Source organism: Ascaphus truei, chromosome 7 (assembly GCF_040206685.1).
Source record: "Ascaphus truei isolate aAscTru1 chromosome 7, aAscTru1.hap1, whole genome shotgun sequence".
In the NCBI taxonomy this organism is placed as follows: domain Eukaryota; kingdom Metazoa; phylum Chordata; class Amphibia; order Anura; family Ascaphidae; genus Ascaphus; species Ascaphus truei.
The window spans coordinates 88,664,765-88,692,586 of NC_134489.1; the positions used below are offsets into that span (position 1 = coordinate 88,664,765).

The 27,822-nt window shown below is 42.9% G+C and overlaps 1 protein-coding gene across 1 annotated transcript; it reads right to left on the reverse strand.

The window, feature by feature from the left end:
• Window positions 1–3,253: 3,253 nt before the first annotated feature.
• TNFAIP6 (TNF alpha induced protein 6) lies at window positions 3,254–27,822 on the reverse strand. The gene is made up of 6 exons (XM_075609406.1): window positions 27,522–27,822; window positions 24,018–24,155; window positions 7,939–8,100; window positions 5,377–5,605; window positions 4,373–4,413; window positions 3,254–3,422 (listed from the first exon to the last, which is right to left on the reverse strand). Exons 1-6 carry the CDS (start codon window positions 27,622–27,624, stop codon window positions 3,274–3,276), a joined length of 822 nt encoding a protein of 273 aa, XP_075465521.1. The 5' UTR covers window positions 27,625–27,822; the 3' UTR covers window positions 3,254–3,273.

Consider the following 27,822-nt stretch of genomic DNA (forward strand, 5'->3'; position numbering starts at 1 on the left):
AACCGATAGAGGGAAGCTGATTTTGCTGCAAGATTTTATTCTTACGTGCTAAAGGTAGATAAAGTATAAGTGTGCACTTAGGAGATTGTGTATATAATCACATTGGTGAATAGACATACAGTACTACACCATGGTTTTCCTTTAGTTTTGTTGTCTATTCCGTGATGCGGTGGTGTTCCTGACAGATCTCCATGCAGTTGTTTCTGGTTAAAAGAATCTATAGATGGATGTCTGATCTAAAGAACAACGGAGCCATTTTTCCATATTCATTTATTCAACGAGCTCTGCACCAAGAAGAACCATCGTTGTTAAGTGTATAACTTTGGGTTTTGAGAGAACCAAGCATATATAGAGACTTCCGTCACCGACTTTATTGCAATATTCACGGCATACCATTATTATTATTATTATATCAGAAGTGTCACTGGGTGATCACATATCAGATTCCAATAAGTAGGAAAAGCGCTGATTGCATGTTGGTTCTTTTTTGTTATTGCATGGCGATGCTTTACTAGCCGCGGGTGAACAAGGGAGGTAGGAAGTGTCGTTTTAAATTGATATGACCCCTTTTGTGGTAAGATAGTCATGGAAACTTATGACTAGTTGACCACTTGGGCTACGAAGGGGTAAATATGTATTGTAAAGTATTTTAAATACTATTTTATCATCCATCTCCGGTTGGTTTAGCTTATATTGCCTATGTATATAATGTCCAAAGAGCAATCCAAGCGTGCAAATAATTTTTTTTTTTAACATACTGTAGTAAGAGATCTCCTGATCTGAAACCCCATTATTTCAGCTTCGGGGACCAACTGCTTACACAGATACTCCAAAGTGGGTGCCGGTATCGCGTGTAAGTTTAAAGCTCCCGCGTTACGTGAGCCAATAGGAAGCCGCACAGATAACATCATTGACCCGCACAGCACGAGCGTTTTGAAAAACCGTCATGATGTAATCCCTGCTAGCCGTGCAGTGCGAATACCGGCACCCCCTATGGAGGTAGGTATCTCTGCAAGCAGTGGGTTCCTGGAGCTGAAATCGATGGCGTTCAGCTCAGAGACTCCCTGCTTCAATCCTGTGTAAAAAAAAACGCTAAAAATAATCACCCGCGTGGATTGCAACTTTGATGTAGGTTGAAGAATAAGAGTGGGTTCCGTATGCATTGCCATTCCTAAAAAAACATTCATGGTATTTCAGGTTGAAATGTTATTTCCAAATGTAATATTCTCTCGTGATTTTCCTAGCTGTCGTACATTATGAGGAAAAAATAATTCTACAAATGCAAATAGCATGATTTCTTAACTAATGTGTATTGAATGAATGACAAAAGCCCAGACCGATAAAACTCCATCAAATGACTTATTGTGACGTTAACCGAACCACGGACACATTTACGTCAAGTCATGTTTTCTTCTGAAAAGAGCATAGCATTAACTGTAATGGCCAATAGTGCTAATGACATGCGCGTCATATGCAAATCAGGTAACAGCGCGTATACACACAAGTGCGTTAAGGTTAAATCTGGGACGTAACGTTTTATTAGTTGGGGCATACCTAAACTTGCACATACTCACATCCAGACCCTGAAATAGGGGTTTTATAGGGTTTGGACAGGTATAATGCCACAGTTAGGCATGACTTAACCGAGGGATGCGCACACTTTCCCCTGTGCGCACCCCTGCGTGCGCTGCGGCTCGCATGTTCCCCCCCATGGGTTACCATGACGACGCATCGCTGGAATGTAAGGTAAGTGTGTTCGTGGCCTCCCGGCATTTAATTTAAATGCCTGGGGGGAGAGCGTGGGACCTCTAAACTGCCGTGCCCCCTCAGAACATCTTGCGCCTCTCTGCCTTATGTTCCCCGGTGCTCGCACCCCCTCCTTCGCTAAGTGCAGCGTCAAATGATGCGTGGGGTCATGTGACATCACGCTACATGACCCCGCAGCGTCAATTTACGCCGCGTTGCCATGGAGACGCATCCAGACGCCGTCTGAATCTCCGTAAGTTGTGGTTGCAGAGGCCTCACATGATGCCACAGCATTTAATTTTAATGCCTTGGAGAAGAGTGCGGGGCCTCTGCAACCGCCCCCGCCCCCCCCAGAAAAACCTTGCGCCCCCCCAGTTTGCACACCCCTGAGTTAACAACAGTGGTATTTCCAGCGTTATTTCTTTCTCCTCTCTTTCTCAACTTGAGTTAAAATCGATTTCGGGTTCTGTAATGCTATGAAATACTTCTTGTCACGTTATTGGAAGATAATGCAATGTTATGCTGTATTAGCATGACATGAAGCCTACTTGCATGCTAAGGAGATTTAGAACAACATTCACATATAAAATTATCTTTAGGATTTGCGTTAACCTCAAGTAACATAACGCCCGTTCTTAAATTTGGTGATGTCCCGTTACAAGCCCTGACTTAACAGAGCTTTGCTGATTTGGGCCTTATTGGTCGAATTCCTCTGCAAAATGCACCTCCTGTTGTATGGCATCTTAATTTATCGGGATTGGGTTTGTGATCGGCAGCATTAGATCTTATTGAATAAGACCATAAATCCATTGACACTCTAAGGGCACAGAAAGGGTCACTATCTTTCTGCATCTGTCATTATACAACATACTGGATGTGGCTCTGTATAATACTCTATCCACTATTTTTAGACTATGTCAAGCAAATAAAAATAACACTTGTGAGCACATTCACATGTCTCCGACCCTGCCTTTCCCCATTATCTTTTAGCATATAATGCTTCCACTGCAATAGTATAAAGTAACCTACTGTGTGTACTGGATTGGAGGACTGAGTCAGGTATTAACACAAGTTGTCGTCTTCTAATATTGTGCAATAACCAAAGTCCAAAGTTTGAGCCAGAGTGCTTCCACTGCAGCCAGGGGATTCTGGGTAATGACATGCAATGGAGCACTCGCAGTGTGTCACTATTTTCTTGTCCATTTTAACATGAACCCCTATAAGCTTATGCCTGCCATATTACACAGCTTGTTCGACACAGCCCGGGTTAAAGTGCATAGCCAGTAAACGTACTTGCAGACAGCTGTCTGAGATGCAAATGTGCCCACAAGTGGTATTTTTGCTGGTTGTACACTGTACAGTAGAGGGTTTTTGTCACTTTTTTACTTGCCATATTATAACTTATTTTATGTTTAAGCTTTTGGGATCGAATGATTCAGCCATAGGATATAGAAACACAAAGTGATTTACAGATTGTTTTGCGTTGAAAACCATTCTGAAACAGTGCTGATGAGTACGTTCAATTGTTTAATTAAAGTTAATATTGGTTTCAGGAGTTAAAGTGAAATTGTTCATCTCGGCTAATTCCAAAGGTGGATCCACAGCAGTGTACTTGATCTGAAATCCTCCTGCAGTTATGGAGCCGTCTGACAAAAACTTTAAAGTCATGACATTTCCTGGAACAAAAAAACAAAAACGTAAATATGCAAAGAAAGTAATATCCTTATAATTATGTTTGAGTGCGTCTGGGAAGGGGCACCTCGCATCATATCACAGACCACTATTTGGGAGGTAACCACAGTTCAATAGGAGCTTGGGAAAAATAATGATGAAATCAATCGCCATATGTATCGTGTTTCACACATCCTACCACTTGGAGAAGTTTCTTATGTGGCTCCAAGGAAACGATCGTTTGAGCATCTTACAAGCTTCGGTAGCTAGTGATCCAGCAACTGGCAATCTCTTTCCCCTTTTTCAATACTAGAACTGTTCACGGGAATGTGATATTTTTTCTGTTTTATTCTTCAGGATCTATATCAAAGTATCATTTTATTCTTTACCAGTTCAGGAGGTGTGGAGGTCCCTAACAAAACACCACATATGCAATACAAGCAGCAATCTCCTTAAATAACCCCCATGTTTTCTTTTTCAAAGCTTATCTGAACCAGGGATCCACCGGAACTGCTCCTTGGCCCCAAGAAGTCCAAAGACCCTGTGGCTCCTGAGATATCTGCAGTGTTTTTGTGCCAGTGTTTGGCACAAAAAAAACCTACAAACATGGCCGCCGTGTCACCATTATGTTACAATGTCAATTTTGCAGCTTTCTCTCCGATGCCTCGTATTGAACATGACAACTGCACGGAAGATATTTTCTCTCCAGGAGGAAACATTCTTCCCCCATAAACAAAAGGAGTATGTTATTATATATATATATGTGTGTGTGTGTGTGTGTGTGTGTGTGTGTGTGTGTGTGTGTGTGTGTGTGTGTGTGTGTGTGTGTGTGTACACACATGCACACATATACACACATATTACTGGAATGTATTTTCATTCCTATACTTTATAAAGCTGCTAAGCATTGTATTTTACAAATAATAGAATCTGTGGACTCCTGCATTATGGTTACCTGTACTAATAATGTCATCAGGAAGCTCGTCACCGCAGTACCTGAAATTCAAGACGGAAGACAAATACTGAAAACAGATGTGAAAATATGTTTAGATTTGTTTTCTAAAAGTATATAAACCTTCATGTATTACTGTGTATACTGCGGTTAATACAACTCATTACAGCATTATCTTAGAACAGTGGGGGGCAGGGCAGCTAACAGGGGGGGGGATAGCTGGGACAAATGTTCTGGGTCCAGTGGCTACCGGGGGCCCGGCCGGAGGTCAGGCTCTACTTCTGCGTCTGCCAGGCCTCTGTTGGCTGCTGGGCCACAGCTCTCCCCAGCTGCAGTCACCTTCACCCCACGTCCCTCCCCTGCGTGTGCTGCTCGTAGGCGAAAGTCGGGCCCAACTTCTGCATCAGTTCGCGGGATTGTAAAGTGTGTATGTGTGTTGATTATGTGAGAGGACGTGGCATTGAGTGAAAGAGGAGGAGGGGGAGAGTGAGTGAGATAGGGGGTGTAAGAGAGGGTGAGGTGGAGGAGTGAGAGAGAAGAGTGAGGGGGGGAGGGATGGAGTGATAGGGGGCGTAAGCAAGAATGGGATGGGGGAAAGAGAGTAAGAGAGGGAGGGGGGAGTGAGAGTACGAGGAAGGGGAAAAGTGAGTGAGCAAGAGAGTGGGAGGGGTGTAATAGAGGGGAGAGGTATAGAGGTAGAGTGGGTATGTAAGAGGGAAGGGGAGAGTTGGGAGTGTAAGGGGGAGGAACAGTGAGGGGGTACTGAGAGACAGAGGGTGAGAAGTGTGATGAGTGGGAGAGAAATATGGGGTGAGTGTGAGATGGGGGAGAGAAACAGAGGGGGTGAGAGCGCGGCCGATGTGTGTGAGAGGTGGTTGTAAGATAAAGAGGGGGGCTCGCAAGGCAGCTGACGCTTGGGGTCCCAGTGGAATCTCTTAGTCCTGAAAGCTATCGGCGGCCCTAGTGAGGGGGAACAAGATTCCACAGGAAATAAGAATCATTATTACCTTCCCACAAATCCGTGGAGATCGTCATAGCTATCATATACTTCAAAGTAGTCAGACAGACAGTCAGTGTCATCTTCAACATCAAAATCCAGAAACTGCAAGTAAATACGCTGGCCAAAGTTCAGTCTTATATGCCAAGAGCAGATTTGTTCATTTTCATATTCATCCGGGTAACCCGGGGACTTAATGATTCTCTCTTGATCTGTCAGTACTCCACCACATTCCTTTGCTAAAATACACACAGAAATAATCCAATCCTATTAAAATGCAAGATCATACAAATGTACCACATGGGGGATTTTAATTGAAGTACATGTTTGTAAATGGATGAGAAGTAAACTCACGTTGCTCATTTGCAAGTCATTACCCAGAATCCACGGCTGCAGTGGAAGCACTGTTTGCTAAGCGATAATAGGGGAAGACAGGGTTGCAGACCTGTCTGAGACATGCAAATGCACCTCAAGTGGTATTTTTATTTGCTGCATATTGTGTCCGAATGCTTCTCAAATTAAAATTGTGTTAATATACAAAACTTGTAAGGTAGACATTTGAAAACACCATCGATTGCAATAACACATATTTCCGAGTCAACGTATTTATACAAGGAACTGTGCCAAAAGTCACACCTGGCTGTTTTGCCACTAGGAGCGATAATACCTGCTCATAAGGACAATATTTTCTTATCCGATAGCTAGGGATTTTGTTTTTCAGTGTTTCTTTTTTCTATTTTGTAAAATAAGTGTTTAATGGTTTTGTTTTCCGTTTAAATTTAATTTAAAAAAAAGTGTTTATCAGTGTTAACAATGAGAAATAAATGGAGACATTTGAATTTGGCATATATCACTGCAGTTTTTATCCCCTTGTGTTGTTTTTGTTTCCTACCTATGACTAAGCTGTTTACAAGAGTTGGAATTCAGTAGGAAATAAAGCATCATTTCTGTTTTTTTACTGCATTTCAGCAGAGGTGCCAGATGATAGGTCACTGATATTTTTCCAGTGTTCTATTTTTTGTTTAAACCCAACACTGGAATCCCTACACATAGGGGCCTAGGATATTAGCCTTCATAAAACATCTCGCTGGGCCTCTTACGCTGCCAGTTTTGTCAGTGTAGTTATCACAGTATTCAGAAAGACTCTGAAGACCTGCGATAGCTAAATGACCAAACTGGCGAGGAGCAGCGATGTCATTTCGCCTCTCTCAAAAGTTAAAACCCGTGGATCTGCAGCGATATGGGCTGGCCAACTGCATATAGAGCCGTCTCTCCCTGCAAATATCTCGCCAGCGATTGTAGGGTTTTAATAAAAATATGTAATACTATTGTATGTGAGCAGGGGGTCTCCGGAGCAGAACCGCGTTGATTTCAGGTCCGGGAACCTCCTGCTTCCCGAGATACAGGCCCCGTTATGGGAAAGTACGGAAAGGTGTCTTATGGCACAGCACTGCTTAGTAAGTATGGCACTGACTTGTTGAATGGCATGCAGTACAAATGATTGACATAGAACAGGGGTCTCTAAACTTAGTCCTCAAGGGCTCCCAACACGCTGGCTTTTATGAATATCTCTGTTTCAGCACAGGTGGCTCAAGTCAAAGACCTGAGGTCAAAGACTGAGCCACTGATTAATAATAATAATAATAGCATGTTCTTGTATAGCGCTGCTAGTTTTATGAAAAACTGTACATAATACCGCACTCCTCCCTATAGATGTTTGCTGCAGATAAAAAGATAGGCCTTAACATATAGAAAAACAAAAAGAACGATTCCTGCGCTCCTACCAATTAGGCTAAGATAAAATAATAATCTCATGAAAAAGGGTATTTTGTTAAACCCTTTGGCCAAAGCATTTGTAAGCCTTTATATATATATATATGCTGCTAGTTTTATGTAGTGCTTTACAGAGACATTTTGCAGGCACAAGGCCCTGCAGGGAGATAAAGTTACTTGCTCAAGGTCACAAGGGGCCGACACCAGGAATTGAACCAGGTTCCTCACGCCTTCTCCCATTGAGCCACCTGTGCTGAAACAGGGATATCCATAAAAGCGACCTTTGAGGACTGAGTTTGGAGACCCCTGACATAGAAGCTACATACATCTTTATTGTGCTTCAAATACCCATGATACTACTTACGGTACAATGTAGGTAGGCCACCTTCCTTGATACAGCATACTTAAAACATGTTTACATGTATGTAAATGATTTGATGCGATTTGGAAATATTTCACTCCCAAGCACCATTTTTATAATTTTGTGTCGTTTTTACCCCAGTATATATTTTAACTTTGAGGTTTAGAAATAATGAATGTATATATTTTATATATACTTTATGCATTATGTTTGATGATGTTTATATAATATATATTTCTATATTTATACTTTGAATGTGCAGGATCTTTTGTCAACCGTTATGCGAGGTTGAAATGTAGTGTATTCTTTTGCTTTTTCATTTTTTTTTATTTGAGTTCTCCCTTTTACAAATATTATTTTGCATTGAATGATAACTTCAACACTTCTCCTTCAATACGTTTAAAGCGCTGCATAAACATTCTGTTCCTTTTACAATACCATGGGGGTTGTAGCAGTAGACATCCCATCTTTCACTCTTGTTTAGCCGAAAACCGTAGTCAATAATGCCTGTTTTTCCAAATCCACAATTGAATGTTGGTTTTACTATGGGATAACCAACTCTTCCTCGATTCAGCCATCCTGAAGCACATACATGGAATCCTAAAATAAAAATAAATGGAACTTGTAGATCGTAAAGGAAAATTGGACTTAGGTAAGAAAAAAATCTTAGAATCGTTTGGTCCTGTGGAAAGTTGAATTGGTTGTAAGTTGGGACTGTGCATGCTTTGGGGACACAGAGATCTTGCCTGCAGATGTTTAGCATTGTAAGCCATGGGCGAAGCACCCATACAAGCAACAAAGCACAGGCTTACAATTTCAGAACATCAGTGCTATACAGGGTTGCCACCTTCTATTGAAGGTTAACACGGAGATAACATTTTTTTACGTTTATCTTTCTCTTATATATTTCTTTCTCTTACCGTCTGCATTTCTTGGCATCTCCCCCTGCAAATCAAGTCAAAACATGGGTGCGCGACAACAAATGTCGCCGCGTTGCCATGACAACGGGACGCTACGTGACGTCGGGGAGTCACACAGTGTCATGCCTTATGGCACTGAGGCGTCATGTGGCGGCTTGACATCACGTAGCGTCCCGTTGTCATAGCAACGTGGCACCATTTTAGTCTGGCAGCCATGTTTTTACTTGATTTGCAGGGGGTGATGACGGAGGATTCCGCCGCAACCCGGAGATTTACGGAGATACGTGGCCAAAACCCATAGTCTCCGGGTCAAACCCGGAGAGGGGGCAACCCTGGGGCTGTGTGCTCAAGTGCATTAGTGTATCTGTATGTGGATTGAGGACCAGTGTATGGTAGAGATTTTTTGCAGTAGGTGCTGGCCTTAGCAGGCTCAGCAGCTATAAATGGCAGTGGGCATTATCAAAATATTTACCCTTCCTTACTCCCCTGTGAACATGAATTTATTCTGCATAATTTAACATACCTCAATTCCCTTTACTGTTAGACATTTAAAAAAAGGTGCAATACAAAACATCATCTATGATGCCATTAATGTATTGTATTGATGTATAAGCTGTTTGGTAGATCTTTCTGCGGTGTGTAATGATAATAAATATTGCTTGATAATTAATGTAAACGTACTGTCCCTCTAAAATGTAATCTCACTAGAACACGAAGCCGTAAAACAATATTCTGACCAATTTTATACTATTGGCATGTAAATACCACTACTTTGGGGCCAAGCTTCTATTAATTATGGTACTGGGTGGCTTCATCCTGCGGTTGTTTGTGTGCACAGATTACAGCTAAAGATGAAAATAAATACTGTGTGGGAGCAGACAACACATTGGGCAGTCACTGTATATGCATTTGTAGTAGTCCTTTAATGTTGTACCAATTACACATTTCACAACTGAAATAAAGTTAAGAGAAAATAATGAACTTCACAGTAAGACTTTTTTTGGCTGCCCCTTTATAGGAAATGATCTCATATTAGTACATGGAGAAATGTAAGTAGCAAAAAACTTCTGGACTTACACAATGCCATTATTCTATCCTTGCCAAAGTGAAATGAATTACAGATGTTTAGGGAAGTATATCACCCTGCAGCTTTTTAATAAAGATTAAGAAACTTGACACAGGCATGCTTGGAACTGAATATATTTTATAGCAGAGTTTATAGCAGCGCTTTTGAAGGCTTGTTTGTCCCTCTTTCAGATACGGGTCCAAAGTAGATAACAGGATGTACTATGCTATTCATTGATTCAGTCAATATTACTGTAATATAAAAGATTGAAATGTTCACTATTATTCACTTTACTATTTATTTACTTGTTAAGGAGCAATCTACAGTAACTTACTCAATTAAACTATGTTTTTCAAATGTTAAACATTTTCAATCTCATCCTCTACTTCAGGGGTGCGCAATCTTTCCCCGCTGTGCCCCCCTCCCTGCTCGCGCGCCCCCTCCCTTACCTTGTCGCCGGCGTCAAATGACGTTAATTGACGCCACGTTGCCATGGCGACGCATTGCCGAAGGCAAGGAGAATTGCAGAGGACTCACGCGAACCCATGGCATTTAATTTAAAAATGCCTTGGGGAACAGCGCGGGGCCTCTGCAATGGCCGTGCCCCCCCCTGAAAAATCTTGCACCCCCCAGATTGTTCAAAGTTCCTGCGACTTGGTGCCCCAGCCATTGCCAAACCGCTTGCTTCCCTAATCAACTCTATTTTGTCTGCAGGCCATATCCCTAAGAACTGGAAAACTGCCGGAGTTCAAAATCGTCAAAAGTGGGGACAAAAACACTGTTTCAAACTATATGCCAATCTCTCTTCTCCCAATACTATCCAAAGTCATGGAAAAATGTGTTCACTCCCAATTAAGCGATCACTATACCAAAATAAATTTCCCTAGCGAATTCGTCTTTCGCCCCAAACACTCCATGGTAACAACCGTACTAAAAGTTTGCAATGAGATCCAGTGTGGAATGGAACGGGGACAACTCACTGGTTCAATATTCTTAGGTTTTGAAAAAGTTTTTGATACTGTTGATCATGGTATCTTGCTAAACAAACGCCAGTGCTCTGGAATAGGGAAGCATGCGTTAAACTGGTTTCATTCCTACTTATCAGGTAGATCCCAACATGTTTGTGTAGAAAGCCAGTGCATGAGAAAAAACAAGTCCTGTTTGGAATAATAAACTGCAGTTGGGATAAACTCCTTCCATATAAGCATATAGCATAACGTAGCCTTAATAGGGTTAGGGGCTAGTACCTAATGCCAGCGGCACTATAAATAAGTAGTACAGACCAAAGTCCCATTAATCAAAGGAGAAAGAAAGGGTACAGCGACCCATAAAGTGCACTCACTTAGTTTCTCCTGGAGTAACCAACATCAGAATTTTCTTAGGCCCAGGACATAGTGCACTCAGCGTCGCTGAGCCAGGCTGAGCCACGCTGAACAGATGCACAAAGCCCCTGCATCTGTTATCAGCGCGGCTATAGTTTCTCCCTCCGCATGCTTGCTAATGCGTGCGGAGGCTGAGAAACTTCCCCGAGACAGGCAAGTTTGAAATTTGCCGCTCGGGGAAGCGGAGGAGCGGTCACGTGACCGCTCCCATCCAATGGGTCTGCAGCCGGTCCGGCATTGTAAGCACAGAGGTGTGTGTGTATGTGTGTGTGTGTGTATGTCTGTGTGGTGTGTGATGTGTGATGTGTGATGTGTGATGTGTGTGCATGTGTGTGTGTGCATGTGTGTGTGTGTGCGCGTGTGTGTGTGTGTGTGTGTGTGTGTGTGTGTGTGTGTGTGTGTGTGTGTGTGTGTGTGTGTGCATGTGTGTGTGTGTGTATGTATGTGTGTATGTGTATTTGTGTGTGTGTGTGTATGTCTGTGTGGTGTGTGATGTGTGTGTGTGTGTGTGTGTGTGTGCATGTGTGTGTGTGTGTGCATTTGTGTGTGTGTGTGTGCATGTGTGTGTGTGTGTGTGTATGTGTGTATGTGTGTGTATGTGTGTGTGTGTGTATATGTACTGTATGTGTATGTGTGTGTGTGTGTGTGTGTGTGTGCATGTGTGTGCGTGCATGTATGTGTGTGTGTGTGTGCGCGTGTGTGTGTGAATATATTTATCAAAGTTGCACAATGTTAATAAATAATTTATTCTCACAATATGTCGTTTTTTTTTAATTTTTAAAATATTATATAATATACACACACACACATATACACACACACACAGGTTCCCCAGTGACACACAAACACACAGACCACTTCAAAGTGACACACACACACACACTGACAGCTACCAAGTGACACACACATAGTGATACCCGCCTCCCAAGCGCGCTTGTTGTCTCCTCTGCCAGGACAGCAAAAAGCTCCTGGTAGAGCGAGCGGCAGCACCTAAGTGCTTACTATGTCCAAGGCCTTAGGCATGCAATCTCCCAGGTTGGCAGCAGGAACAGGTAGGAAAATGAGGCAGTGCACAGCCAGAGGTAACAGAAGGCGGCTCACGGTTTATAGCAAAAAAAGTTAATTTATTACATTAAAAAAGTGGACAGAAAGGTCCCCCCTAAGCCGCAGCAGGGGTCCACCAACGCGTTTCAGGCAGTATGCCCTTTATCAAGGTGTACACAACAACCATAGAAGCTCAAATTTATACTACAGCGCCGATCGCGCTATCGCGTGACGTCACGGATCAGATGGCATCTCCTATCAGACGTGTCCCGATTGGATATTGGGATCGCGTCATTACAACAAACTTAATTAAGCCTCACATATCCTCAAATACAATGCAAGGGATATGCGCTAAAGGATGGTGCTCTCCGATTGGTGCACTGAACTTGGGAACAAATACAACTTTATTAAACTAACATTTTACAGTTTAAAACGTCTGTGCCGACAAAAAAGGCTTCCAAACCCTAGTGCAAAAAGGGAAAATAAGACAAAACAAACGTTTTACAAAAGGACTAACACTAATAATAATAGTAACAATAAATAAAATACAAAAAAAAAGGAAAATAGCAGTTAAAGCTAAAGATTAAAAATTAAATTTGAAAAAAAAGTGCTACTTAATCAAATGATTATGAAAGAAATAATATATTAACTCCCAAAGTAAAGGTTTTACTATACCCTAAGAAGCATAACAATTCAAAAATAGCACATTTGCGCAATGGAACATTTACAAGACCAGGAGGGCACAAAGCAAGTTATAACATGACTCTTAATTTTTACTTTTTACTTTTACACCCTTTCCTTCAAAACTACTAAGCACACTAACCATAAATTAACCCTAAAGTCAGAGAAAAAAGGGGGAAATCTCCCCTAAATATATAATTAATAATGGTTATGTGTGAACCCAAGTTGTCCGAAGGAAAAAAGATATTAGATCAGTTTTTAGACCATTCTTTTAAAATTATTTTACCAATTTTTTTGATCATAGCTTTCTGTAATTGATATATATTTAATTACTTTTCAGATCTTTTGTATTATATTCAATTATTTTTGTTGTTTCTATCTAAAAACTGATCTAATATCTTTTTTCCTTCGGACAACTTGGGTTCACACATAACCATTATTAATTACTAGCTGATATACCCGGCGTTGCCCGGGCGTGGAAGGGCAGGGGGCATGGAGTGGAAGGGCGGGGGGGGGGGAGGGGCGTCGAAGGGCTGGGGGGACCAAGGGGCGTAGAAGGGTGGGGAGGGCAAAGGGTGGGGAGGGCAAAGGGCAGGGGAGCAAAGGGCAGGGGGGCAAAGGGCAGGGGGGCAAAGGGCAGGGAGGGGAGGGGGGGCAAAGGGGAGGGAGGGGCGGGGGGGGGGGGCAAAGGGCAGGGAGGGGTGGGGGGGGCAGGGAGGGGAGGGAGGGGCAGGGCAAAGGGCAGGGAGGGGCAGGGCAAAGGGCAGGGAGGGGCAAGGCAAAGGGCAGGGAGGGGCAAAGGTCAGGGAGGGGCAGGGCAAAGGGAGAGGCGGGGCAAAGGGCAGGGAGGGGCAAAGGGCAGGGAGGGGCAAAGGGCAGGAAGGGGCAAAGGGCTGGGAGGGCAGGGGGCAAAGGGCTGGGGGGGCAGGGGGCAAAGGGCTGGGGGGGCATGTGGAGGGTGGCAGGGGACAAAGGGCAGGGGGAGGGAGAGCAGGGGGAAAAGGGCAGGGGGGCAGGGGGCAAAGGGCTGGGGGGGCTGGGGAGGCAGGGGGCAAAGGGCTGGGGGGGCAGGTGGAGGGTGGCAGGGGGCAAAGGGCAGAGGGAGGGAAGGGGGCAAAGGGCTGGGGGGCAGGGGGCAAAAGGCTGGGGGGGCAGGTGGAGGGTGGCAGGGGACAAAAGGCAGGGGGAGGGAGGGCAGGGGGCAAAGGGCTGGGGGGCAGGGGGCAAAGGGCTGGGGGGGCAGGTGGAGGGTGCCAGGGGGCAAAGGGCTGGGGGAGGGAGGGCAGGGGGCAAAGGGTAGGGGGAGGGAGGGCAGGGGGCAAAGGGCAGGGGGAGGGAGGGAAGGGGGCAAAGGGCAGGGGGAGGGAGGGCAGGGGGCAAAGGGCAGGGGGAGGGAGGGCAGGGGGGGCAGGGGGCAAAGGGCTAGGGGGGCAGGGGGAAAAGGGCTGAGGGGGCAGGGGGAGGAGGGGCAGGTGGAGGGTGACAGGGGACAAAGGGCAGGGAGAGGGAGGGCAAGGGGCAAAGGGCAGGGGGAGGGGGGGCAGGGGGCAAAGGGCAGGGGAGGGCAGGAGGCAAAGGGCAGGGGGAGGGAGGGTAGGGGGCAAAGGGCAGGGGGAAAGGGCAGGGGGAAAGGGCACGGGGAGGGAGGGCAGGGGGCAAAGGGCAGGGGGAGGGAGGGCAGGGGGCAAAGGGCAGGGAGGGCAGGGGGCAAAGGGCAAGGGGGGCAAGGGGCAGGTGGGCAGGGAGGGTAGGGGGGGGGGCAGGGAGGGTAGGGGGGGCAGGGAGGGTGCAAAGGGCAGGGGGAGTCAGGGAATAACCCATTTCCCTGCGTTTACTGACCTTGCACACGGCCGCGCTCCTGTTCGTCCAGGTACCGGCCACGCTCCTCTCCCACCTCGGGCTCCTCAGCGGAGAGGCTGAGACGCTCCGGTGAGGAGGTGCTGTTCCTCCCGCGGGGAGAGGCAGAGACAGCCGGAGGAGCGGCCTCTGGGACGGGGAGCGGCCTGTGTGAGGGGAGAGCCGCAGAGAGCGTGCTCTGTGTGTGTGGCCGGGGGGGGGGGGGGGGTGAGCGGGGGGGAGGGGGGGAGAGGGGGGGAGCGGTTGGGGGTTGAGGGAGAGCACCGGGTGAGGGAGTGGCCTATGGGTGGTGAGAGCCGTGGGGAGCGCTCTCGGGGATGGTCAGTTGGGGGAGCGGCCTATGTGAGGGGAGAGCCGCAGGTGTGCAGGGGCGGCCGAGCCAAGGGAGCAATCTCATTGGCCTGGCCCAAGGTCCAATGGGATTGCCGCTAGGGACACAGGGAGGGACACAGGGAGGGACACAGGGAGACACATACAGACATAGAAACATATGACGCTTTCACAAATATATAGTAATAGTAAAGAAGAAGAAGATATATTTAGGGGAGATTTCCCCGCTATTTACTAGATTTCCCCGCTATTTTCCTTTTTTTGTATTTTATTTATTGTTACTATTATTATTTGTGTTAGTCCTTTTGTAAAACGTTTGTTTTGTCTTATTTTCCCTTTTTTGCACTAGGGTTTGGAAGCCTTTTTTGTCGTGACAGACGTTTTAAACTGTAAAATGTTAGTTTAATAAAGTTGTGTTTGTTCCCAAGTTCAGTGCACCAATCGGAGAGCACCATCCTTTAGCCCATATCCCTTGCATTGTATTTGAGGATATGTGAGGCTTAATAAAGTTTGTTGTAATGACGCGATCCCAATATCCAATCGGGACATGTCTGATAGGAGATGCCATCTGATTGGTTGCACCATCCGTGATGTCACGCGATAGCGCGATCGGCGCTGTAGTATAAATGTGAGCTTCTATGGTTGTTGTGTACACCTTGATAAAGGGCATACTGCCCGAAACGCATTGGTGGACCCCTGCTGTGGCTTAGGGGGGACTTCTTTTTGTCCACTTTTTTAATGTAATAAATTAACTTTTTGTTTTGCTATAAACCGTGAGCCTCCTTCTGTTACCTCTGGCTGTGCACTGCCTCATTTTCCTACCAGATCCAACATGTGCCTATCTCGGGTTCTAGCTCTAACCCCTTGGATATCACCTGTGGTGTCCCACACGGCTCTGTTCTGGGGCTAGTAAAGAGAAGAAAGACAGCGCACAACTCTCATGGTGTAGTAATAATAAATATATTGTTCTATAATGGAGCAGGTGAGTATTGCATGTACATCAGTTTGAGTCAAACAGGCATTTGCATGTTAGGTACATGTTACCACAGTGGCATACAGCTGATCCCCGCACCAAGCGATGGTTCCTGTGTTCCGCTAACAGGTACATGGTGATCAGCGTCCTCATGGTGGGCTGTTGGTTCCTGGATCCCGGCGTCAGTCCAAGCTCGATCAGCACCTCTCGTGGCTCAAACAAAATGTAGGGAAGGTCCCACACTGACGGCAAATTCCGATTACACTCACTAGAATGCGACTACCCGGTGATTTGTCACTTTATTACTAATTCATTATAACAATTGACACTTTAAGTATCACTTCAACAAATTTGAGTCACATTTTTCATGATATATCCCTATCTGGTGCACGGTACTATAATTTTTATTTTCTGTTCTGGGGCCCCAACTCTTTTCAGTCTTCATCAATGATCTACTTATTGCTTGTAATGGAGCTTCAATACACATGTATACAGATGACACAATCTAATATGCACACAGCCCTAGCCTTTCTGACCTTGAACACTTACTTCAATCTGATTTTTGTAAGACTTGAAAACTGGATTTCCCAAAACAAACTGTTTCTAAACACTGACAACACTGTAACAATGGTATTTGGGACCACAGCTAAATTTCTAAAGCTACCAATAATGGAGCTACAGATCAGAACCAACTCTGATACCATCCTAGCCACTGTCACTCGTTTCAAATATCTGGACAAATGGTTTGACACCCTCTTAACATTTGGGTGGCCAATTGATACCCTGACAGCCAAACTAGGTGTACTTTAGAGGAACAAATCCTCCATAAGCCCGCTGGTCAGAAAGCACATCGCAAAGCAGATGCCAATTCAATAAATAGAATATGGAGAGATAGTATATGGCACAGATCCTCAATCTCACCTTAGCAAACAAGACGCCCTCTACAATTCAATATTCCGCCTTGTCCTCCAATGTAACTACAACACACATCACTGCGGGATGCTCAAAGAACTAGATTGGCCTAGCACAAAGTTCATCTCTCCTGTCTTGCCTTCAAATACTTCTTGGGCAAGCTACCCCCGTATCTGAAAAAGCTCCTCACCCCTACCACACGGTAGGGCCACCAACAGGTCAGGTTTTAAGGATATCCCTGCTTCAGTACATGTGGCTCAGTCATAATGACTGAGCCACTGATTGAGCTACCGGTGCTGAAGCAGGGATATCCCTAATGCCTGGCCTATTGGTGGCCCTTAAGGACTGGAGTTGGCCAACCCTGTTCTATGTTGTATTGTCTCATGTCTTTCTGCATCTGGAATTTGTTGGTGCCCTATAAAGAAATTATATTAATAATAAACGTAACTCCTCAACTATCTGATCTTCAGAGCACTGATAACTTCTTCCTTATTGTGTTTTATGTTTGATACACGTAGCCCCATGTAATTATATTTCCCTTTATTCGAACATCTCTTTTGCAAAACGCAGCATATGTTGCTGGATCTATCTATCTATCTATCTATCTATCTATCTATCTATCTATCTATCTATCTATCTATCTATCTATCTATCTATCTATCTATCTATCTATCTCAGGGCCGGATTAAGACCTTTAGAGGCCCTAAGCACTTAAAAGATTTTGGTCCCCCATACAGTATATATCTAATTCAAAATTTAAACAATAATAAACCGTAAAATAAAATGTTATTTTTCGAAATGAAATAAAACTTACAGTAAGATGGAAAATAATATTTATTTGTGTATACTTCCACTTTATTTATATTTGAAAAGTTTTCTCCTACTCTTTCTAATTGTAAAGTCTTTGATCAAAACTAGTCTTACCTACAGTAACACATCTGCTCCTATACTTAGTACAGATAAGGCACCCAGCCTGCCTTGTTGCATAGTTGTTCTGTTGGGATTTTTTAATATACTTCAACTGAGAAAATGAACGCTCAGCTGAGCAATTTGTGACCATTAATGTTAAAAATATACTAAAGCAAATGTCTACATTTGGAAAGGCACATTCAATATTGTCTTTTACAATTATTCAATAACGTTTAGCATGACTGAATCTTGTTTTTATATTGTTGTATTCCCAAGATTAATAAAAGGGAAGAGCAGTGAAAACAGCGCTAATGCAGTGAATAAAAATAGATGACACTATAAGTGACACACATACAGTAAGTACACTTTAAACTTAAAGTGGGGGCTGCCTAGGCAAAAAAGTTGTACACAAACCAATACAAGCAGTAAAAAACAGAAAAGCCGGCGCCTCCAAAATGGAAAAAATAAAACTGACCAAATAGAGTCCAATGGTATATGGAATAGAGTCCAGAGGGGAATCTTCAGTGAAGTCTCATAGACAGACAAACAAACATAAAAAACAAAAACGAAAATGACAAAAGAAAAAGATCATAATGCAACTAAACAAGACCAATATATACAAACAATCACAAACTTCATGCAATTAAATAAAATATTAATAAAACAACAGACACATGAATGTAGGGCTAAAGACACTAATAAGTTGAATCATCCGGTAGGAGTAAAATTAAAATCCTACTTACAGCAGAGCTGAAGAATAAAAACCCATAGCAACTGTCTTTTAATCCAGACCAGAGCTTCTGCAGAGATGGAGCACAGCAGCACAGCTTCCAAGAGTCCACACTTCAAGGGCGACCGCTGTAGCCACTCACGCAGACCTTCCAGATGGGTGAGAGGTACCCCGAGGGGGGACCAGGGCTACACGCTGTTAGTGGAGTTGCCGACACCGCCATGCCCCTGACGAAGTGACTGACGTCACGAAACGCGTAGAGTGGTCTTTTTGCTCTGGCTTGGACGTGCATCATCCTCTCCCGTCTGTGCACTGCTGTTTCCTGACTGCTCTTCAGCTCCCAGAGCCTCACTGTTCTCTCGAGCGCTTCCCCTGTCCTCACGCTGTGGTGTGACGTCACCGACACACCGTGCGACCTGCGGGCTTGTACGTCCAGTGTCTGTTGTTTTATTAATATTTTATTTAATTGCAATAAATTTGTGATTATCTCTTTGCCAATCTTTTCCGTATTTGTTTGTATATATTGGTCTTGTTTAGTTGCACTGTGATCTTTTTCTTTTGTCTTTTTCGTTTTTGTTTTTTATGTTTGTTTGTCTGTCTATGAGACTTCACTGAAGATTCCCCTCGGGACTCTATTCCATATACCCTTGGACTCTATTTGGTCAGTTTTATTTTTTCCATTTTGGAGGCGCTGGCTTTTCTGTTTTTTATTCCCATGATTAATGTATATCATTAACCTCTATTATTACTATATTATTATTATTTTTATTATTTTATATACTGTACAGTATATGTATGTATTTTTTTCATTTATTGTGGAGCCCCTTTTTGTGGAAACTGCTTCAGCTGCACCATTTGCAGTTTTGCACCATATGGTCCATGGTAAATCCGGCAATGGAAAATTTCTGTGGTGCCCCTCTTCCCCTGATGCCCTTAGCACGTGCTTATTTTGCTTAATGGTTAATCCAGCCCTGATCTATCTATTGTTATGTCTGCATCACATTGCAGTATCTTAAGTCCCATATTAAGGCAGGAGACTCTGTACTCCTTTACACAGGGTTTATTTACAGGGGTTAAATAATACAATAACAGGCCCACCGTCCCTTTAAGGCAAAACAAATCATAAAAAAAACATCTACACCCTCATAGGAGACCGAATAAACATGCAGCTCGGCCCCACGAGAGTCTAGGGAATTCCTCCCAGGGCTCCGGGTAATTCCCTCTGGACCCTGCAACAGCTGCAAGGTCCTGGACAGGACATCCCTGCTTCAGCACAGTCTCGTGTCCTTCCTTTTTCTTCCTGGGATTTACAACGCAAGCAGTCCCAACAGGCTCCGTGACCACTGTCCAGTGAACCTAGGGGACTGTGCCAGCCTCTTCCTAGCTGGGGAAAACACTCTCTCTCTCTCTCTCTCTCTCTCTCTCTCTCTCCCCTTCTCTGGGAAAAAGCAGTCTCTCGTGTGCAGGTGTCTTCCTGACTTTTAAAACTCCTGTTTCTTCAGGAGTGCTGCTTAATTAATTTGCTACACCTGTGGCTAGCTTCTCCAGGGGAGATTAACTGCTTGCATGCTGTAAATCTACACTAGCTGCACTATTCCTGCAACTAGAGACAGTGATTGTATCACTATATATATCTATATATATCTATATATCTGTATATATATATATATATATATATATATATATATATATATATATATATATATATATATATATATATATATATATATATATAGACATGTGGTAACCAGGGGGATCCTGATGACAAAAGACAGCACACTGCAGTAATAATCCAAAAAGTGTGTATTGTGAACACAGGGCCGGCAACGTTTCGGTCCTCGTAGAGGAACCTTCCTCAAGGCACCGCCCTGAGGAAGGTCCCTCTACGAGGACCGAAACGTGTGCTAATGGCACTGTGTGCTAATTTGCATGTCATTTCCCAGAATCCCTTGCTGCAGTGAAGGCACTGTATGCTAGGTGATAATGGCGAAAAGCAGGGTTGCAAACCAGTCTAAGACATGTGAATGTACACCACAAGTATTATATATATATACATATATAGACACACACACACACACACACACACACACACACACACACACACACACACACACTGGCGAGAAAAGATTTATGAACACTTTAGGATTTTCATATATTTCAAAAATAAAATATTAGTAGATCTTAAGCCAAGTTCTAATAATAGATAAAGATAACCTGAACAAACAAAACATGATACTTTTTCAACATTTATTTATCCACAAATGATTCAATATTCATGTGTCAAAAAATATGTGAACCTTTATATTCAGTACCTGGTGGCGCCCCCTTGAGCAACAAGAACTTCAGCTAAGCATTTCCTGTTACTGCTGGTCAGTCTCTCAGATCGGTTTTGAGGAATTTTGACCCGTTCCTCCTTACACAACCGCTTCAACTCAGTGACATTTGAGGGCTTCCTTGCATGGAGTGCTCGCTTCAAGTCCTACAACAACATTTCAATGGAGTTTAGGTCCGAACTTTTACTAGGCCATTCTAGAGCGCAGAATTTCTTCTTCTGTAGCCATTCTTTTGTAGATCTGATTGTATGTTTACAATCATTGTTTTGCTGCATGACCCACTTTTGGTTCAGCTTCAGTCCACGAACGGATGGACCTGACATTCTCCTCTAGAATCTTTTGATACAATGGATGGTTGTGTCAATACTGGCATGCCATCCAGGTCCCGAGGCAGCAAAGCAGCCCCAAACCATCACACTCCCATCAACATGCTTGATGGTTGGGATGAGGTTATTCTGGTTGAATGCAATGTTTGGTTTTTGACAAACATAACATTTCTCATTGATGCCAAAAAGTTCTACCTTTGACTCATCTGTCCAGAGAACATTGTTCCAGAAATCTTGTGGATCATCTATGCGCTCTTTGGCAAACTTTAGACGGGCAGCAATGTTCTCTTTTAGAGAGCTGTGGTTTCCTCCTGGCTATAGTTCCATGAACACAATTCTTGTTCAGTGTTTTTCTGATAGTTAGCCAAGGTGTATGGCCTCCAGATCCTTAGATGTTACTCTGGGCTTCTTTGTGACTTCCTGGATGATTTGCCAGTTTGTTCTTGGATACATTTTGGTAGGACAACCTCTCCTGGGCAGCGTGACTGTGGTCTTGAACTTTCTCCATTTGTAAACTTATGTCTGACAGTCCATTGGGTGGACCCCAAATCCTTAGAAATTGTTTTGTAACCCTTCCAAGACTGATAAGCAGTAATAACTGCCTTTCTGAGGGCATCAGAGATTTCTTTTGATCGTGGCATGACGTGTTTCCACACACCCGTATGGTGAAGACCAAACTCACAAAGTCTCTGCGCTTGATATAGATTAGGGCCTCCCAAACTCACCCCTGTAGATCTATTTAATTATTTAAACATTAGATTGTAATTATCTCCTTTAATTTAGTTGATAAAACCAGGGTTTCACTTACTTTTGCACATACCCTGACTCAATTACTCATTGTTTGTCTAATTCATACATAATTTTATTTCAAAAGACATGGAATTAGTTAATATAAACCCTATTGGATATTTAAGAAAAGACTGGTTTTGATCCAAGAAGGTTATAATGGAAAAACTATGGAATGTCATTAATTATCCTTGGGGTTCACAAACTTTTTCTCGCCACTGTACATACACAAACGGAACATGTACTTATGCACATCTTCCCACCAACTTGTTTAAGAGCTTGTTTACAGTAAGGGACTGGCCCTTTATTTAAATAATGTAAATCCTTGCACGTGTGTTGTGGTCATGGAGTTTGAAACCCTGGGCCTGTAACATATTATTCTGCAATGTGATGGAGAACAGTAAATTTACCCATAGGACATAAATCAAGATTGCTGACCTGAGTTGTTTTGCATAAGAAAAGTGTCCTTCTGTTTTAAGGGGACTTCTCGTTGAAAGGAATACGTGGATATTGCTAGTTGATGCCAAACATGATTAGTGCTCCCCTCTTAGGCCCAGGGCATACTACATTAATCACAACAGGAATAGGTATTATTTTCCCTTTGGAAACTTTATATTGACTAAGCTAATTGTATGTGCAAATACCTGTAATTAATTTCATTAGAACATGGAAATGGATTAATGGAAGCTATTTCTAAATACAACATTTGTTCGGTAATGAAACATGAGTAATTTCTAAATACCATGTATGTGTGCTAATATACAAAGTTATTTGTACATACATGCATGTGGTCTGATACTAAAATACTGTACTTACAGGTGGGCCCCGGTAATGCGACGGGTTCCGTTCTATGGCCCTGCCGCAAAGCGAAAATCGCCAGAAAGCGGAACTGGCGATATTTGGCATCTGTGCATGCGCAGACCGGCAATTCCCCCTTCTGCGCATGCACAACCTCTGTTGTACGCATACGCGACCTCCGTTCTGTGCATGTGGAACCTTGACACCCTCCGTTCTGCGCATGCGCGACCTGGGCAGCCCCTGTTCTACGCATGTGCAGACATGGCAGCCCCCTTCCTGGTACCGCTGTATGAGCGGAACGCCGTAAAGCGGGCTGCCGAAAAGCGGGGCCCTACTGTATTTCTAAATAGCAGCTATGTGTGCTAATAATAGTGTGTTTAAGCAAAGCAGTCATGTTAATTGATACATTCAGAAATTCCTAAGCTTCATTATTATCCTTCTTCCCTGCATATGTAAAGATGTAAGTCAGATACATACTTCTCTGGGATTGATTATAGGGAGGATGTACATATATGACTTAAGTCAGCGGTGTGCAAACTGGGGGGCGTGAGATTTTTTTGTGGGGGGGTGCGCGGGCGGTTGCAGAGGTCCCGCACTCTTCCCCAAGGCATTTAAATTAAATGCATGGGGACCACACGAGGCCTCTGCAACCTCTTCTTACTAAGATTCAGCCAGCTTCAGGACATGTGACCATGGCAAATGATGCCGCAGGGTCATGTGACATCATGGTTGTCATGGTTACGTGACGTCAAATGACCCTGTGGTGTCATTTGACGCTGCGCGAGTTAAGGGGGGGACGGCGCAATAACAGAGGAGAGCAGGCATGGGAGGCGCAGCAAAAATGTTTGTGCACCCATAACTTAAGTAATGCACCACCCTCCCCCTCCTGAGTTAACCATAGCACTGCTGAGGGAATCTGAGATGAATATAGTCCAGTTTCTAATTACTTAGCCAATTACATGTAATTTTACCTACCAGGGGATAAAATGAATGCCAACCCAAAATGGGTGAAACATGATTAACTGCTACATTGTCTTGAGTGAACACGAAGTTATACTACGATCTGTACGCAAACTGAAGGGATGGCAGATGGAACAGGGATGACTCCTCCCCTTCTGCTTCATCATCAGTGATGTGACCGCGTGGCCAACCAGTTACGTGATCGCAAGTGCTGCGGCACTCTGGCCTCGCGGCCCCTCTGGCATTCAAAGGGATAAAGGTCTGGGTATTTTTTGCACTAGGCTTGATGCAGGGGGTCTCAGGAGCTGAACCGCGTTTATTTCAGCTCCGTCCAGGGACCCCCTGCTTCCTGAGATACATACCTCCGAAGGTGCCTTTATTTATTTTTCCATTACGTGCTTCTTTAGGTTTATGCCCTGTTATGGGGTGATTCATTAAGGTCTGTAACAGATTAAAGCACCCGATCCCTTCTGAACCTAGGCTTTAACACTAATGTATAGTACCCTTTACCTATTTTCTGTGCTGCCTCAAGTTGCTCGTATGTAGCCAAATGTCCTCCTTCATATTCACATACAGCTTTTGCTTCTCTGTAGGTAAGTTGGTATTTTCCATTCCGTGATTCTCTGTGATAGACTCCAGCTGCTTGTTCTGCAGAATAGAACAATTATAATATTGTTTAACAAAATGTAGGCAAAAGGAACTAGTTTACCTCTATAATTGCATATATCAGATGGCACAACTTGGTGCCAACGCCACACAAAGCAGCCATCTTATTGGCAGGGGACATTGGTTTGTTGCCCAGAAAAGAACAAAGTGTTCCATGAACAGTTTCTTGTATTAGTAAATAGTCCAAAATGCAATTATGTGCATTACCTCAGTCTTGATTTTGTATAAAAGTAACAATAAGTGTTTTTGGTTGTTGGGAATTGGTGATTGTGAATGTTCAGGATCATATGTTCCCCATCTTGATTGATTAAGTATTGTGTTCATCATGGAAACTGTACAGTGCAAATATGAGAAGTAGTGAAAATGCAATACAATTTCTCAACCAACCCCACGTGGACGTCATGAACTAAAGCTTATAAAGTAATGCTAACTTTCCATATATCCTCTATTCCAGGGGTGGCCAACTCCAGGCCTCAAGGGACAGGGTCAACAACTGAACCACTGATTGAGCCCCCTGTGCCGAAGCAGGGATATCCTTAAAACCTGGCCTGTTGGTGGCCCTTGAGGACTGGAGTTGGCCACCCCCGGCTCTATTCTTTATAAACCAGAAATGTGTGTTTTTTACATAATTTTCTTTGCAGATTAGAACTTCCTATAAGGGCAATGAAAGAGGGCACCGTTTACTGTAATTAATTGTATACATGTGAAAGGTTTTTAGTAATGATACCTAAACAAACCTTTTCTAGAAGATTGTTTAGATAAATATAAATCATGATGAAAGCGCTCATCAGGGCCTTCACGTTAGCTGTGGTTGCCACCATCTTTTTTGAGCAAATGTATTCATGTTGAACTTGTGTGGGATGTTGCAGTCAGTAGTGATGTACCGGGTACCCCAAAAAATACCTGGTACCCGGCGCTTTTTCAGCTCACAGGAAATTACCTGGACCTGGCAGCAGGGGGTTGGGACCGGCACCGGGTAATTTCAGGACAGCTGGCATACACAATTGTACACTGACTTACAGTAGAATGTCCTTAAATGTTTCTGCATGTGAGTGGGCAAATTAAGATGTGTTCCAATGTGTTTCTTTTAGTAAGTACCCTTTTCCAGATGACACTTCAGTCTCTAATATATACAAACGAATGGAAAATATGATAGGCGGGCCTCAAGGGAAAGAGGTATTCTGAGGTCTAAGACTCGCATACATGCGATTTTCTACCAATCAAAATAATGTTTTTTATTGAATAAGGAGATGCTATATTCTCATGAACATTTGTAATAAATGTAATGTAAAATAAAACAATACTAATTAAAAAAACTTCTGTTGCATGTATGTATGTATCTTCATTTACATAGCACCATTAATGTACATAGCGCTTCACAGCAGTAATACACGTGACAATCATACAAATAATACATAATGGGAAGAAGTGCTTTAGACATCAAAGTAACATTTAGGAAAAAGCGTCCCTGCTCCGAAGAGCTTACAATCTAATTGGTTGGTAGGACATGAATTGTTACCTTATTTAGGGATCTAATGTATGTATAAACGCAGATAATTTTCTAAGGGCGGAGACGCAGCATATGCAAAAACATTTTCTGAATTTTAGACTTGCTCCAATTCAGATATACAGTAGTAGGTATTTTTTTTTTGGCAAATAAATGGAGAAAAAGAATGGTGCACAGAGAAGTAGACTGTGATGCATCTCATAAAATGTGCACCTTGAAAAACCTCCCTAACTCCTCTTGCTGACACTATCCAACACACTGTGGCAGATGGGCAAAATTGGAGCAAAATACTTTGATATATACAGTAGGTGCAGATTAAAAATTACCCAGTTTTGTGCCAACATTGCCTTGATACACAAACCGCTTGGGTTTTACGCATCCCCTTCCTAAAATAAGTTCATAACACATTTCCTCGCTGGCTTATGGCCACAGCACCCTCAGAAGTTATATTGTATAGGAAAATAATTGTGAGACAAGGAAAGTTAAACCGCTCCACTAGTCTTTGCATATACTTTTCACTTACTATTATACTGAGAAATCGGGTATCTAAAAAAAAAGTTCCTTAAATACTGTATCTATGTCCCTGCTGCAGCTGTATTGTGTAACTGACTATACAGTACATAGTGTGAGGTGTTGGTGGAGTTTTTCCACTATGGTGTGTTTAAATTGTTCTGTTCTTAATAAAAGCATAGAAACAATTGTTCAATTATTTATCAATGTGTGTAAAAGCGGATCCTTACAAAACAAGAGTATGGGACACCGCCTACGATTTATGGCTAGTTGTAAATGAAAGGATTGGTAATTTTAAATACTTGTTGAAAGATATATTGTAAACCTATCACAATGATTTATCTTGACATTATTAGGACATAATACAATTTCCATGGAAAGGGCCAATCACCCTATAATTTCTGTAGGTTATCATGAAGTTAAAGGTTACATTACGTAGGTAATACCGTTTTACTAGAGGATAATACACATTATTGCAACAGAAACCCTCGGCACAGATTTAAATGGTAGCAGCAACAAAGCATACTGTATTGGTATAGGTAACACAATTTGAAGTCGAGACTGGTTATAAAATATGTATTATCAGTAACATTTGAAGGAGGCAGTAAAGCTATAAGATGTGCAGTATTGGTCATTCAGAGGCACCAGTGTTGTCTAAAGTCAGTCCATTGTTAATGGTAACTTACCATAAAGTTGTTGATTAAGCAAAGTTCCCACTTTACAAAGTTTAAAACATTTTGTGTAAGGTAAGGTGGATGTGGCTGGGTAACACTACGTGAGCATAAATGTGATCCTTATTTTTGCTGATATCTCGCTCATAAGGGAAACAATTGTTTGATGGTAACCTAACCTCTCCTAACTAGTGCAAAAAAGCAACTACAAATCTCAGAGGAAGATGTTAATTAGTTATAATGTATAATATCACATTTTCCATCATTATAGCCCATTTTGTTTCAAATGATTTCTAAATACTATTCAAAACGTATGGGGCAATGCATGCGTAGTGTACAGTAATCATATGAGCATGTTACAAATGCTGTATTTCCCTTTAACTCAAAGACAGGAAACGTATGCTAGTAATACATGGCAGTGTTGTATGTTTTCACTTTTTCTGATTTCACCAACAAGGCATTTCAAGGAAACTGTAGTAAACTGGGTGTTCTGCACCGAGAGTTGTATTCTCAGTTCTTGAATTAAACATACTACACTGCAGCATATCTAAGCACTATGTTTTAAAAACACACCAAAAGCAGTAATTACATAACACCAAGTCTTGTTCTGGAGATTTCCGATGCAAAGCATTGATACCGTATGAATGAAACATTACATACCTAGCCAGATAGAATTGTGCAGAACTCCGTTCTTAAATCCCCAACCAGAAATTTCATCCAACTGCAAGACGCCCAAGAAAACTAAGAATATCATTATTTTCATGTTTCAGCAATTTAAGAGGGATGTCTTCAAGGGAAAACTCCTTTTGCATCTGACTGAATTCTTCTGAAACATCTGGACACCACACTCTCTTTTTAAGCAAGACTTTTTTTTCCTCCAACTGTGAATTCATTGAGCTTGCTCCAATTAAACAGGCAGCTGTAGTATTTCACAATAAGAATGACGTCTGAATATATTAGT

Excerpts from the sequence above, each read along its gene's own strand:
- TNFAIP6 (XM_075609406.1), bottom strand. The coding sequence starts at position 27,624 with ATGAAAATAATGATATTCTTAGTTTTCTTGGGCGTCTTGCAGTTGGAT. Across the intron at positions 5,606-7,938 it reads CTACTGCTACAACCCCCATG|CAAAGGAATGTGGTGGAGTA; the intron begins GTATTGTAAAAG and ends TGTGTATTTTAG. Across the intron at positions 3,423-4,372 it reads TGATGACATTATTAGTACAG|GAAATGTCATGACTTTAAAG; the intron begins GTAACCATAATG and ends TTTTTGTTCCAG.